The sequence below is a fragment of the Elgaria multicarinata genome, chromosome 4, assembly GCF_023053635.1.
Source record: "Elgaria multicarinata webbii isolate HBS135686 ecotype San Diego chromosome 4, rElgMul1.1.pri, whole genome shotgun sequence".
Lineage (NCBI taxonomy): Eukaryota > Metazoa > Chordata > Lepidosauria > Squamata > Anguidae > Elgaria > Elgaria multicarinata.
The window spans coordinates 49,444,529-49,458,975 of record NC_086174.1 but is presented as its reverse complement, the minus strand read 5'-3'; the positions used below and the strand labels follow the sequence as shown (position 1 = coordinate 49,458,975).

General features: G+C 42.0%; 1 protein-coding gene across 2 annotated transcripts; it reads left to right on the top strand.

The window, feature by feature from the left end:
* Positions 1-422: 422 nt before the first annotated feature.
* Positions 423-13,545, top strand: POLH (DNA polymerase eta). Of its 2 annotated transcripts, none has more exons than XM_063124226.1 (10): positions 423-702; positions 2,509-2,643; positions 3,177-3,409; positions 4,196-4,365; positions 4,791-4,894; positions 5,526-5,645; positions 6,832-6,955; positions 7,721-7,786; positions 9,315-9,484; positions 12,606-13,545. In XM_063124226.1, exons 1-10 carry the CDS (start codon positions 566-568, stop codon positions 13,447-13,449), a joined length of 2,103 nt encoding a protein of 700 aa, XP_062980296.1. In that variant the 5' UTR covers positions 423-565; the 3' UTR covers positions 13,450-13,545. The 2 variants fall into 2 exon arrangements, with proteins under 2 accessions (XP_062980296.1, XP_062980297.1); XM_063124227.1 differs by having other exon boundaries at positions 567-625.
* The last annotated feature ends 902 nt before the right edge of the window (positions 13,546-14,447 follow it).

The following is a 14,447-nucleotide window of genomic DNA, read 5'->3' as shown; positions in this document are numbered from 1 at the left end:
CACACAACATACTTAAGCTTGAAAGAGTGTGATTGTCTGTCTTTGCTATATGGAGAGAAGCGATCTCAACACAAACAACTCAGAAGCTCGATGTGAAGACCAAGGAATTGACTTGTCTACAATTTCCTATGTCTACGATCCCGCTAGTTTGGGGAAGGAGATTTGCTTCATGGAGTCCCTGAAAGAAGAATGACGTAATCCTAATTCCTCGACTGCGGGGTGAGGAAATCGTTCTCAGCCGATTGCGCGGGCAGGCTTCCTTTTAAAAAGAAAAGACTACATTTCCCAAGACGCATTGCTGCGAAGTATGACCTCCCCCACTGAGTGTGAGGAGAAGAGGAAGTTACGGCGCATGCTGGGAATTGTGACTTCTCCCTCACGGGCGCGCGCGCACACACACACACTTGGAGCGAAGGCGGGAATTTTAGCGGCAGAGGGAGCCGGCTGGGTGTCAGTTTATCCCCTAACCCCCGTCTCTGGCTTTAAGATAAGACTCGCTCCGTTTTCGTTCTCCCGCGTAATCCTCCCTTTGTTCTTGTCGGTCAGTGGCCCTTCGGAGCCCGCCATGTCTCGCGGGCGGGAGCGAGTGGTGGCGTTGGCGGACATGGACTGTTTCTACATACAGGTGGAGCAGCGCCTGGAGCCCCGTCTGCGTGGCAAGCCGTGCGCCGTGGTGCAGTACAAGACGTGGAGAGGCGGCGGGTATGAAGCCTGATCTCCAAGGCCTGGCCTGAGCAAGTAGCAGAACGAGGGGGTAGAACCGTCTGCCCTAACCTGGTGCCCTCCAGATGTGTTGCACTGCTACCCCCCATAATCCCCAGCCAGCTGTAGGGGTTGCAGCCAGGTTGGGGGAAGCGGTGGTAGAACCTTGAGGCGGTGGAGTGGGCTATTCTACTTCAGAGTGCAACTGAGGAATGCTGTTTCTAAGTGTTTGCCTCTGCCCACACAATTAAAAACAATACACACAACTTCCCTACAAGTAATCAACAACAAACTAGGGAGAAATGTTAGCCTATCCCACCCCTTGTTATGCTAGTTTTCTATTTTCAGGGAGGTTTCATATTTATTGAAAAGCGATATCCCCTTGACTTTTGTCTGAAATATAACAGTCCGTTCTTGCACCTCATTCTGCTGCTAAGCCCTACACTCAAAATTGTGTGTAATTGTTCACCTGATGCACCAGCGGTTTCCTTATTTCAAAGAGTAAATGCTCTAACCAGGCCTGCTCCGTGCTCAGCCATCCTGGGTTTTGCTTTGTTTTTTTGTATCAGTGACTTATCTATCCTTCATGTGGTAGTTGAAGCTTTCCTTTCCCCCCTGCTCCAGCCCTGAATGATAAGATGCATTTCCTGCTCATCCCCAGTCTAAAATGTATTTCTGACCTTAGGGCAGGAAAACTCACCTAATGGGATAGAATAGGAAGCTGCCTTACACTGAATCAGCTATTGATCCATCTAGCCCAATATTGACACTGACTGGCACTGGCTCCAGGATTTCAGCTACAATTTTTCCAGCCATATGGCTGAACTTTCTACAAGTAAAGCATTTGCTGTCCCACTGAGCTACAGCCCCTCCCTGCTTAATCACTTATTTATTGTATATCTGTACAGCCCAATAGCCGAAGCTCTCTGGGCAGTTCACAAAAATTAAAACCACAAAATATGGCATAAAATACAATATAAAATATAAACGCTTAAAACTACAGTCTAAAAGTACAACAAGAATAAAACCTAGCAGCAGTGCAGAGATTTGAAATATTGCAGTTTTAAAACAGCAGAGTTAAAAGACTAAAATGCCTGAGAAAATAAAAAGGTCTTCACCTGGCACCGGAAAGAGCACAACATAGGCGAGCTTCTCTAGGAAACTCACTATTGCCAAGTGTTTGAGTGGCTGCCAATACCCCCACCCCAATTTGATACTTGTGTTCCATAACTATTCCCCAAACACCAGTGAATCATGGCCTTCCCTGTGCCTCTCAATAACCTCTCAAAACCTTTTGGAACAAGTCTTTCCTTAAGGTGGCTAAATGATTATCATAGTGTGAGAAGAAAACTGTCATCATATTATATTAATCTGTGTTATTTGTTTTAACCTACAATATTTGCAAAAACCGGATAATTAGATTAATCTCTTGATCCAAAGGTAGAGGCGGGTAAGAAATAAATATATTATTATTATTATTAATAATAATAATAATAATACTAAATTGAGGGGGGACTTGTCTGGATTGGTGTGTGTCTTCACTCTTCATGTGGGTGTGTTCGCTTGTAAGGATGGCAAATCATGAATTAATTGATCCACAATTTGCATACTCACCAGTCTTTTTAAATATTCAACCTCTGACTAGGCTGATTGGGGATGCTACTTAACATCCAAACCCAAATACTATTAGTTAATTGTGGGTTAAATGACTCAAAGTTAACCTAACTACTAATTGTAGGTAACACGCAATTTGCCAGTTATGTGCAAACCGAGTCATTGTGGCTAATATTTTCCCTTCACCCTCAGGATAATTGCTGTGAGCTATGAAGCTCGTGCTTTTGGAGTTACCAGGAACATGTGGGCTGCTGATGCCAAGAAGCTGTGCCCGGATCTCCTGTTAGCTCGTGTGCCAGAGGCTCATGGCAAAGCAGACCTCACCAAGTAAGCCTGCGATTGATAGTCACTTGCAGCTTCTCTTGTGTAGTAGTAGTAATTGTATCTCGTCTTCGGTGATTGTGAAGTTCTCTGGAACAAAATAGAATTCAGGGTGGTTACCAATCAGTGCTACTTTTAGGTTTGCTTTCTGGAAAATGTTAGGAGGCAGCTTTTTTGCTGTCTTTCGCAATCTGGACATAGTATGCTGAGTCTGGTTCTTTAGGCAGAAGTCTGTCTAGGATTAAAATGTACAGTTCTGTGCACTTTTTCTTCAGAGAATATCGGATGGAGTCTAGTTCAATTAAAATCATAGAATAGTAGAGTTGGAAGGGGCCTATAGGCCATCGAGTCCACCCCCCTGCTTGATTCTTATTCAGTCTCTCAATATATCTGTAATGGGTAAGACAATCCTGCTAACAGCATGGGCTCAAAAACTATACCACTTTTGGTGGCTGGCTGATAATTAATCACTTCCATTGGAAGAGAAGATGTATGGGGAATATTAAACCAATTTGTGTGTTTGTGTCCTTCTTACGTAGGTACCGAGAAGCAAGCGTGGAGGTGATGGAAGTGATGTCACGCTTTGCTGTGATTGAGCGTGCCAGCATTGATGAGGCCTACATGGATTTAACTGGCGCTGTGCAGGAAAGGCTTCAGAAGATGAAGGGGCAGCCTGTTGTAGCAGAGCAGTTGGCAACTACCTACATCCAAGGATTGCCAGATAGCCTTGCAGCAGAAGAGAATACAGCAGAAGAGAACACAGACAACAAAGGTACTGCATAACTTCCAAGGTGCTCCTTCAGTGTCTCCTTTGTTGGTAATAAAACAGCAACAAAGGAAAGTGATTAGCCTGCTACCGAAAGGCCAGTACTAAATTGGAGGGGTATGGGGAATAGATAAATAGAATAATCACAGTAGAAATAGTAAAGATTGGGGTGTTTTGAGAGAGCTTATTGTACAAACTTGAATAGGTTTTTAATGTAGAATATATATGGAGGTGAATACTGTATGAAAGACTTAATTGCGCACCTTCAGCTAGCCTTTCAAAGATGAACGGTGTTGGACTTCCCTGTTGCGTAAACTGTATACTAGGCTATATGTGTTAAGCTTTCACCTTGACTGATCTAGTCTTTGAGCCTTGGTTAAAGGATAGCACTTCATTGGCTGCAAACATTTACATTAGGAACTACTAAACCATTTCCCCTTCCCTGCCCTCAGCAGTTTCATTGCTTTGCTGTGCAGGTTCTTTGAAATCACTTGTCTACATGTTGAGATACTGCATTCGAGATTCAGAAACGGACATGGGTTTATTTGATCAAGGATGCACTTAGAATAGCAGAGTTGGAAGGGGCCTACAAGGCCATCGAGTCCAACCCCCTGCTCAATGCATGCACTTAAAGGATGCTTTCTGGCTTCTTCCTGCTCTCTTTGTTTGCAGATGATGTACAGCATGACATGTGTTTTGTAGCTCTCCTGTCCTTTGTCATGACAGTTGTTACATTAAAGAGAGATGTTTGGAGATGCCTACTTTGAGTTGTTGTTGTGTGTGTGTTTTTAGAAGAGCTGCGGCAGTGTGGTTTGCATCAGTGGCTGGAATTATTGCCTTCTGGAGATCCCAGCAGTCCAGAGCTGCAGCTGACAGTGGGAGCAGTCATTATGGAAGAAATGAGAGCAGCTGTGGAATCTGTCACTGGCTTTAGGTGTTCTGTTGGCATTTCTCACAACAAGGTATGTATAAGATCAGCTTGTTTTTTTGTTTTGAGCTCAGCATTACTAAACTCTTGGTCTATAATTGATGGAATCATGAGCCAAATGGATTATTTCTGTGACGTGCCATAGGAAACAAAAAGGAAGAATGAGGATATGGTGAGGTTTAACAACTGTAATGCGAGTTATTATTATTGATAGAAAACTCTTTATGAACAACTGGTTTCCTTTTTCAGAATGTAAGACCCTTTAGAAGATATGGGGTGAGGTCGAGTAAGGGGAGAAGATAGCTGATCCCAAGCTCTTATTTCCGATTCTCACTATATTCCTATGTGTCCTGTATTCTGATTATCAGATGGTGAACTCTGATAAGCCAGATATGTGTTGAGAAACTCATAAAACTTGGAAAGGCAAGTTTCCTAAACTGGTTACTTTCTTCATTCTAGGTATTAGCCAAACTGGCCTGTGGCCTCAACAAGCCTAATCGACAGACTCTAGTGTCACAGGGTTCTGTCGCACAACTCTTTAGCAAGATGCCAATCAGTAACATGTACGTAAAACAGAACTGCTTCTGTGAACCCTATCTGAAATTACATGCATGAATTTCAGAGCTACATTCTTTTTTCGCATCTTACTGGTGTATTCTGGATGTATTTTGTGCACGTATTCTGTGGAAGCATAAGACCAACAAATGCCGGAGGTTATAAGTGTCTCAGGAAAAATGTATGAGAGTTGGGAATAGGACTAGGAAAATTCCTAGGTGCCTGTAACAGAGTTTGTGGAACCAAAATATGTTTTAGTTCTTCTTACCTTGTGCAGAAATTGCTATATTTTTGTAGTTCTAGCTTCAGATATTTAGGTATTGGGCTGCAGTTTCAGGCCTGGTTGCAAACACAAATGAGTTGTAAGGAATTTGCGATACTGATACCTTCTTTGATCTATATCTTTCCAGTTGGGTTCTTTTGTTGCACACACTAGTGTAGGCAGGGAAGATACTACTTATTAGTTGCTTGCTCTTTCAGTGGTCTTTAACTGCTTGTTTCATGAAGCCAAATTTTACATCCCTTCTCTTTGTTCTTTGCATGTTTGTCTGTATACTTCTTGCTGGCTGGTAAACAGGACTTAAGTCAATGAACACTTTTTTCCTTTCTCTGGATGATTGTTACTCTTTTCTCCCATAGCCGTAACCTTGGAGGGAAGCTAGGTGCATCTATCACTAAACTTCTTGGAGTGGAATATGTGGGACAGCTGATCCAGTACAGTGAATCACAGCTTCAGTCACACTTTGGAGATAAGACTGGGTAGGTGACCTATTTGAGTATTGTCTCTCTATAGAGTTAGATTCCTTGTGTATTTTGCTCATACTGCTGAGGATTCAGCTTGGGACACAATCTAACTTAACCTCTTAAAGTCCCATTTCTACTGAGGAGAACATCAGACAGACATTAAGAGACATATCTCTGCCATAGAGATGTGAAGCCCAGGGGGTGAAATGATAACACTGTTGAAGGTTTTCAATGTTGTTATAAAGTTTAATTTGCTATTCAAATATGCTGTTAGTTATTGTGAGTGTGTGAGACTGTTTCAGGTTAAATAATACACTTTATTTGTGTACTACAAAATGAGTAGTTTGTATTTTCAACATTTATTTTTTCTTATTTCCAAGATGGCAAAAACTAAGATACATGTGCCTGTGTAGGATAGGGTGCAACATCTCTCTCTCTCTCTCTCTCTCTCTCTCTCTCTCTCTCTCTCTCTCTCTCTAATATTGGGTATATTTACAGTTTTGCTTATATAAAACTAAGGTATTTACTTTCTAGGCTGCAATCCTATGTGTGCTTCCACTCTAAGCGGAGTGGATCTTACATCTGAAAAAATATGCATCTGATTAAGTGAACTCTAATCCATGAAAACGTATGCCATAATAAATCTGACAGTCTTTAAATGCCACAAGATTTTACTTGAGTAACACTTTTACTTGGCAGATGGTTTTCTATTCTATCAGATGCTCTCCCCGTGGCAGGAAATGGCAATTAATTTAATAGGTTTGCTTTTAATTTTTTCAGCTGCTGCAGCAAATAAATAATGTGAGGATTTTTTATCCCAAGACGGAATAAAGAGCATCTTTGGCTATGCAGTCTGAGAATGGCCACCCAGTAAGAGAGTTCGTTGCTTTAATCTTCCTAGACTATATAGGGTCTTCATGTTTTGTCGACTGCAGCTAGTAGCTACTCAGCGGGGTTTGTACACCAGTGCCCATTCAAGTGTGGTGTTAACAGGAATCTGTAAATGGCATAATAGTTTGACAGGGAGCTCTAATTTTTACCCTGCATGCATGCAATTTTACATCTAGCTCTTTGACTTATCCCTGTTCTAAATTGATTCACATGCAGCTGTCAAAATATTTTGGATTTCTCTTTAATAAATCAGATGTTCCAATATTAAAAATATTATTTATTCAACTTGGGTTTCCATATGTGATTGCAGCTCATGGCTGTATGACTTGTGCAGAGGGATTGAGCATGAGCCTGTGAAACCTAGGCAATTGCCAAAGTCCATTGGCTGCAGTAAGAACTTCCATGGAAAGGCGGCTTTGATTACTCAGAAGCAGGTAAGAAATTGCACAGAGAATAGAACTGATTATGTCCTGGGGACAGGAGTAATAGATAAGGTTGGAGAATGCTGTGGATATTGCTGCTTCCTTTCTCTCACTCTAACCCACTAAGGTCTTTGTCTTATAATGTCACTATGCTCTGAAATGCTCAGTAAAAAGATTCTTGGATAACTGCCTTGGAGAGTACTAACAATGGACAGGGAGCAATTTAATGCTCACAGTTTGCTTTTGCTTGTGCTATCTATCTATCCTGCCCAATGACAAATGTTTTTTTTCTCAGCAGTTTACAGTTAAAAGAATAATACTAATATAAACAGTTAAAATAGTAAAATACAACACAAAACAACAAAAGCGCAGGAATATACAAGCATAAAGATATCCCTAAATCATCTGAAATGTTGCTATGGAACAATTAAATTTTAGGGGCAACAAGTTATGGTAACAGAATCCCTAGAGGGCAGAACATTCTGTTAGATGCCAGAGAGCTTCAGCTATTGGGCGGTATAAAAATGTAATAAATAAATAAAAAGATAACAAGGATCTCATTTACTAACACCACACAGCCCACAGTTCAAGGAATAACTGCTCATCTCCTACATTACCTGATTAGTATATATTTTTAAAAGTTTTTTTTTGCTTAGTGTTGGCCTCCATCTGATCAAAATGGCCTATAAATTTTTCTTGCATGTTTTGGTTTATATTAACAGCATATTAAGCAATTTCCTAAGACAATAATACATTCTGCACTAATAATGTTTGTAGGTGCAGCATTGGCTTCTGCAGCTTGCTTTGGAGCTGGAGGAGAGACTGAACAAGGACAGAGACCAAGTAAGTAGGGAGAGGCCTTCCTTTTTCCTTGAGTACTCACTGGCTGAAGGAGATGTGTGTGAATTGGAAACAGAGTGTAGAGAGATTCCTCTGGTACAGTTTTTGCTCTCACACTGCTGGTCTTTTATTTGTGTCACTTGCTAAAGGTCTGCAGTAGTTAAGTATCTCCAGCAAATTCAGAGATTGGGAGGAAGCGGGACTAAGTGGCTTACTTAAGAAAGGAATAGGTACCGAAGCTGTTCATACTATTTATGCTTGGCTTTGGATGAGTCTTCCATGGGGAGCTCTTATGGATTACTTTCCCAAATGACCCAGATGTTCTAGAGCAGTTTGTGGTCCTTGTAACTGCCTTCATCAATTCAAATTAGTTTTGCATACAGCAACCCTCATCTCAAGGTAGCTCAGGTGTATTGATGTGGATATTATGCCCCAGACGTAGCATACAAAACCATGTCAGGACTACTGCAATAGATGCAACATATTGAAAGAACTGCATCTGTTTCTAAAACCAATTCAGAGTTTTGGTGACAACCTTTCCTTTTTAGGAAGGATTTTGAACCACAAATGGCTGCTCCATTATTAAAGTATTTTAATTATTTGGAGCATTTAGTTAAATTATTTTTATTTTTCCTTTGTTTTTAGTGTTTTATGGCTGCTTTAGTATGTTTTAGTAAATTATTTTAAAAGTTAAGTTACTTTAACTTACTTTTTTAGTTGTCTTGAGCTTGTTAACAAGTAAAATAAATGTGATGCAATTGGTAGAAAGTTGGGGTTTGGGTGTAGTAAAGCAAATCAAGTATCCTTTCAATCATAAAGCTTTCAGCTTGGCCCTAGGCAAGTAAAGATCTATCAGCCATATCTCTCACAGGGTTGCCTGAATAAAAATACTATTTACAGTGTATCTCAAAAGTCGCACTACAGTGGGATGATCTCACATATGCATCTGCATTTTTTGAAGGAAGGGCTCAATATTTTTCCATGGAATCTAAGGTGGTGTACATAGGCGTTCCTAAGCTGTCTCCTGTTCCAGGCACTGACCCAACCCAGATCTGCTTAATTTAGCAAAGTTGCTGTTTTGTGTGCCTTTTGACCAGGAATGGGGAACTTGTAGCTCTTCAGCTGTTGGGACCCCAATTCCCATCTATGACTATTGGATGTGCTAGCTGGGGCTGATGGGAGCTGGAGTCCAACAGTTGGGGGCACCACATTCCTCATACCTGCATTAGAACATGCCATGTGACAAGAAACTAGTTCAGAACACAGGCAGGACCCTCTTTAGTGAAAGCTGTTGTGGTAGTGAACAGCTTAAGCACCTGGCTTTTGTTGAGGTCTGAGAGAGTTCCTTAAAAACTACATTTTTTTCTATAAGCTTAAGTGATGGGGATGAACTATTGGATTGCAGTCTGTATTGTAACATACTGAAGTAATCCAGCCTGGTATCTGCTGACCTATACAATCTAAATTCTTGATGTCTCAGGTATAGCTTGTCAGGATCCTAATTATATATATATATATATTCTTTCAACAGAACAACCGGGTAGCTAAACAGTTGAGTATTGGGATCCGTATGCAAGGTAGTAAACATGTTGGTGGCCTGTCTCGCTGCTGTGCCTTATCCCACTACGATGCCCATAAAATCAGCAGAGATGCCTTTGCGCTAATCCAGAACTGCAATACAGGAGGCCAGCTGGCTGCATGGTGAGAATGTTTCTTCCTGAATGCTTGCATGTGTTACTGCAGCTTGGGTGTACTTCTGGATTCAGCCCTGAGCCTGGTTGCCCAGGTTTTGGCAGTGGCCAGGAGTGTATTTGCACAGTTAAACCGCCCAGAGAGCACCAGAAATGCAAATAAATAAAGCCTAGCTGCGCCCGTTCCTGGAGATGTCGGACCTGGCCATGGTGACACATGCCCTAGTTACATCCCGATTGGATTACTGTAATGCGCTCTACGTGGGGCTGTCTTTAAAGAGTATTTGGAAACTTCAGCTCATTCAAAGAGCTGCAGCCAGATTGTTGACCGGGGCTGGTTACAGGGAGCATACAACTCCCCTGTTAAAACAGCTCCACTGGCTTCTAGTCTGTTTCTGGGTACAATTCAAAGTGCTGGTTATGACCTATAAAACCCTATATGGCTCGGGTCCAGGTTACCTGAAAGACCGTATTCTCCCTTATGAGCCTGCCCGTGCTTTGAGATCTTCTGGGGAAGCCCTTCTTTAAATCCCACCATAATCACAGGCACTCCTGGTGGGAACATGGGAGAGGGCCTTCTTGGTGGCTGCTCCAGTGCTCTGGAACTCACTTCCCAGGGAAGCTAGACTGGCTCCCTCCTTGATGTGCTTTTGGAAGCAGGCAAAAACATTTTTGTTCCAGCAGGCCTTTGGCGAATAATCTGGGCCTCTGTCTCTTCTAAGGACTTTTAAAATTGTCATGTATAAATGTTTAATGTTTTAATATTGTAATATATTTTTTAACTTTTGTATATATATATTCATAGGTTTTAAAATGTATGTTTTAAATTTTGTAATGCCGCCTTGAGGCCCAGTATTGGGCAAAAGGCGGGATACAAATTATTATTATTATTATTATTATTATTATTATTATTATTATTATTATTATTATTATTATTTGCATGACACAACAACCCTTTGTGGGTTGTCACTTAATACAAGCCATGGTGGATTGTCATGTCATCAAACCCAGGCCGCTACCTAGAGGTTAGCCTTTTCTTTCACCAACAAGCCATCCTGACAACCCATGGCTTATTCTTGGGGTTGTTTAACTCACAATGGATTGGTGTGTCGTCCGAGCCTGGCAGAGCCAACCCATCGTAAGTTGCGGTGATTGGGCAGTGAGATGCTCAGCAAGAGTGGGGAAAAAAACACTGGCATGGTGATCTTGACCATGCTGCAATGACAGCTCCTCCACTGATGCCTGAATGGCATCACTCCTCCAGTGTTGCCCACTGATCCTCCACTGTCTCTTGTTCACCAACCCCTTATTATTATTTTTTCTATGTCCTGACATTTGTGCAAATGGGACTGGAATATATGTTGTTTTTAATTTTTTCGGCCCCAGGAATTTGTGAGAATGCCTTTCTGATTTGTTTTTATTATTTTTTCTCAACTTTTCATAGTTGCGCAACTCCACACTTGCAGCTGCCCAAAATTTATATAGCTTTGCCTTGTCTATTGCCTTGTATGTTCAATGCAATGTTTCAACAGTTACCACACCAGTAACTGTTCTGAATGAGAACTGTGAAAACTGATGGACCCTAGATCTCTCTTAAAAGGACTTGCTGGAGACTTGGGCAAATGTGGAATGGAAGCAGGGCACCCCCCAAGTGTTAGCCCAGCACTTGAAACCCTGAGAAACGCCTTGCTAAGGGGGCAATTTTGACCCCTTTTCCCCACCTATCAACTGTCAGTATCTGTCAAAGTTGTCTATATGCAGTTCTGTCTTGTCAATTCGCTTGTATGTTTCATATTGCAGTTCATTCCCTTTGACAGCTGAAACATACAAGGCAATAGATAAGGCAAGGCTATATATATATTTGACAGCTGCAGGTGTGCACTTGCACAACTGTGAAAAGCCAAGATAACAGATAAATACAATTACAAAGACATTTGTTTAAATTCCTGGAGATTCCAGCCCCACTTGCACAGATGTTGGGTCCTAATTTTTTTATATTAAAAAAAGAACCAGGGAATGAAAACAGGGTCATAATTGGAAGGGGAAGGGCAGACTAGAGTTCTACCACAAAGTCCCTTGGGATACATACTGGAGTCCGCTGAAGGACTGAGAGGGAAGGAGGAAGAGAACAACCCATGGTAAACCAATTGTCTGTCGGGTTCACTGTAGGTTGATTCATGAACAACCCACACTGCATGGATTGTTTGCCAGGGTGGGTTGTCATGTTGTGTTGTGTGAACTCACCCAGTATTTTTCCATCACTAGTCTACACACTACTGTTCTAAATACAATAGGAGCAGAAAATAAAGTTTTGGAGAGGTGGATGGCTGAAGGTAAAAATAGTTCTGACGATTAAAAAAAAATGCTATTAGAACTAAAATAAGCGTTATTGGGTCCCCAACAAAAACACATAGGGTATTTTATTTATTTCATTTTTCTGCCGCCCAATAGCCGAAGCTGTCTGGGCGTTTCACAAAAATTAAAACCATTCGAAGTGTAAGACAAACAATATAAAAGCATGATATAAAATACAATATAAAAGCACAACCAGGATAAAATCAGCAGTACAGAAATACAAATTTAAAATACAAATATAAAACAGCATATTTAAAATTAAGTTTATAGACTGTTAAAATGCTGAGAGAATAAAAAGGTCTTCACCTGGCATCTAAAAGAATATAGTGTAGGTGCCAGGCGAACCTCCTTAGGAGCTCATTCCACAGCCGGGGTGCCACAGCAGAGAAGGCCCTCCTACTAGTAGCCACCTGTCTTACTTCCTTTGGCAGGGGCTGTTCTGAATGCCTGTGGAGTAACTGGTAGTATAGTGTGAAAAGAAACCTTGTACTAAATGATGGGAAAGAGTAAAAGCCATGGGGGTCTAGCCAACAAATAGGAACCAATCTGAACACTATTCTCTTGCCTCATAGTATCTAGTTAAATTTGAACTAATGATTAACAAAGGAACATCACTCTAGTTTTTAAAGGAAACTCCTGGGGGAAGAAGCAAATGACAGCCTAACTCATAGGGCAGCTTCTTCCATATCTAGTGAATTGTTAAAAAACCTTTATTCGTCCTTTCTTTGAAAGTCTTTTTCCTCTTGAACTGTTTGCTAATCTAACTCTGTTTACAGGTCTCCTCCCATCACTGTTCTCCAGCTCTCTGCAAGCAAGTTTTTAGAGGCCCCCACAGTGTCCTCTGTGGGCATTGCTGCCTTTTTGACTAGTGATAGCCAGTGTACCCAGGCCACTAGCACCTGTGCAGCCAGCCCAAATGTCAGTTCCCTTGGAAGTCCAAAAAAGGAGACCAGCAAGAAGACAGTGAACACTATTCAGAAGCTATTTCAGAGGTCAGTGGAAAAGAAACAGGCCCAAGGTACAGCTAGGTCCTCTCTTCCTGGGATTGCCAATGAAATGACAGTGCCATCAACTGTAGCACCCATTTGTCATGATAAAGCACTCATCCATACCAGTGGCCAGATGTCAAAGGGCCCTGCGGAACAAAGTATCAATAACTGCAACCTCAACTCTGTGCAGAAGCAGCTCTCCATAGAACAATCTCTATCCAGCTCTGAAACAGGGATGCTAGAGACCCCATTGACTAGTAGGGGTTACACGGCACCTTTAGAAATGGAAACATCTGAAGTCTCTTCAGGGCAACCTGATGTGTTGAAAGAAGAAAGAGTGCAATCTGCTCCTGGACTTTCACAGTGCAGAGCTGATAGTTGGGCTCCTCCCTCCGATACAGATGACTGGATGTTGTGTGAGAAATGTAACCAACAGGTGTTGGTGTGGGAGTTCACAGAACACTTAGACTACCACTTTGCAGTGGAGCTGCAGAACTCTTTCTCAGGACCCAGCTCCTTCAGTCCAGTTGGCAGCCCTCCAAGTAAGGGCAAAAGCAAACCCAGTGCCAAACGACCAAGGCAAGACACAAACAGGACTTTGGATTCCTTTTTCAAGAGACTGCCTCCTTAGATTGCGGCTCACCTGAGCAGCTGGAGACTTTTATCTTAAGAGAGAAAAACCAACTTTAAAAATAAATTATTCCCAATAAATTATTCCCAACAGGAACCAATGGGGTTGTTGTGGGGGGAAAGCAATTTCTGTGAAGATGCCACTCAGCTAGTAAATTGGTTTATAAAGCAAATATCCTCAACATTGCCATTAGTGCCTACTGCCTTTCTACCTGACTTGGTAAAAATAGAATATGGCCTTTTGTTTTTGTGTGCTTCTATCCATGTTAGCCAATTGGGTTTGAGAGTAGGTATGTACAGAGGTGCCATCTTCAGCCCTGTAGTACCAAGAAGTGTACTAGATTATTTTAAGCTGCCTTACCTGGAGTCAGTTTTAGATCATGGCTAGACCAGGTGATATCCCAGCGATCACCCCGGGATCATCCCTGTGCGTCCACATGACGCACAGGGCATCCCAGAAGCAGTGAGGGATGATCCCTCCCCTTGGCCTGGGATATCACCCTACCCTTTTTTCCTGATTTTTCCGCGGAGATCACGGCACGTGTGGCCGGGCCTCGCGGGATGTCCCGGCTCCTCGCAAGGAGCCGGGGCATAGAGCTCCTCAGGAGCGGGGAATTCTTTAATTTTAAAAAATAACCTTTTGCGCACAAGTGCTCGTGCGCTCTTCTCTGATTGAAAACAAAAAAAAAATGGCGGTCGCGACGTCCTCTTCCTCCTGGGATGTTGCGTGCTGCGTGTAGATGAGGGCGACAATCTCACAATCATAAAATTGCAAGATGGTTGCTCTCAAACCCCCTCATCTAGCCATGGCCTTAGTGTATCTAGCCCAGTACTGTGATTGCCTAAGCTTATAGTGAACTGCTGGCAAGACTTTACTAATCCTGCCCTGTGTAACTGAAGAGATCAAGGATTGAACTTGAGCCCTTCTGCATGCTAAGAATGGAACACATTTGATTGAGCTTCTCTGATATGAGTAGTAGGTTTTTTATTTATTTCATT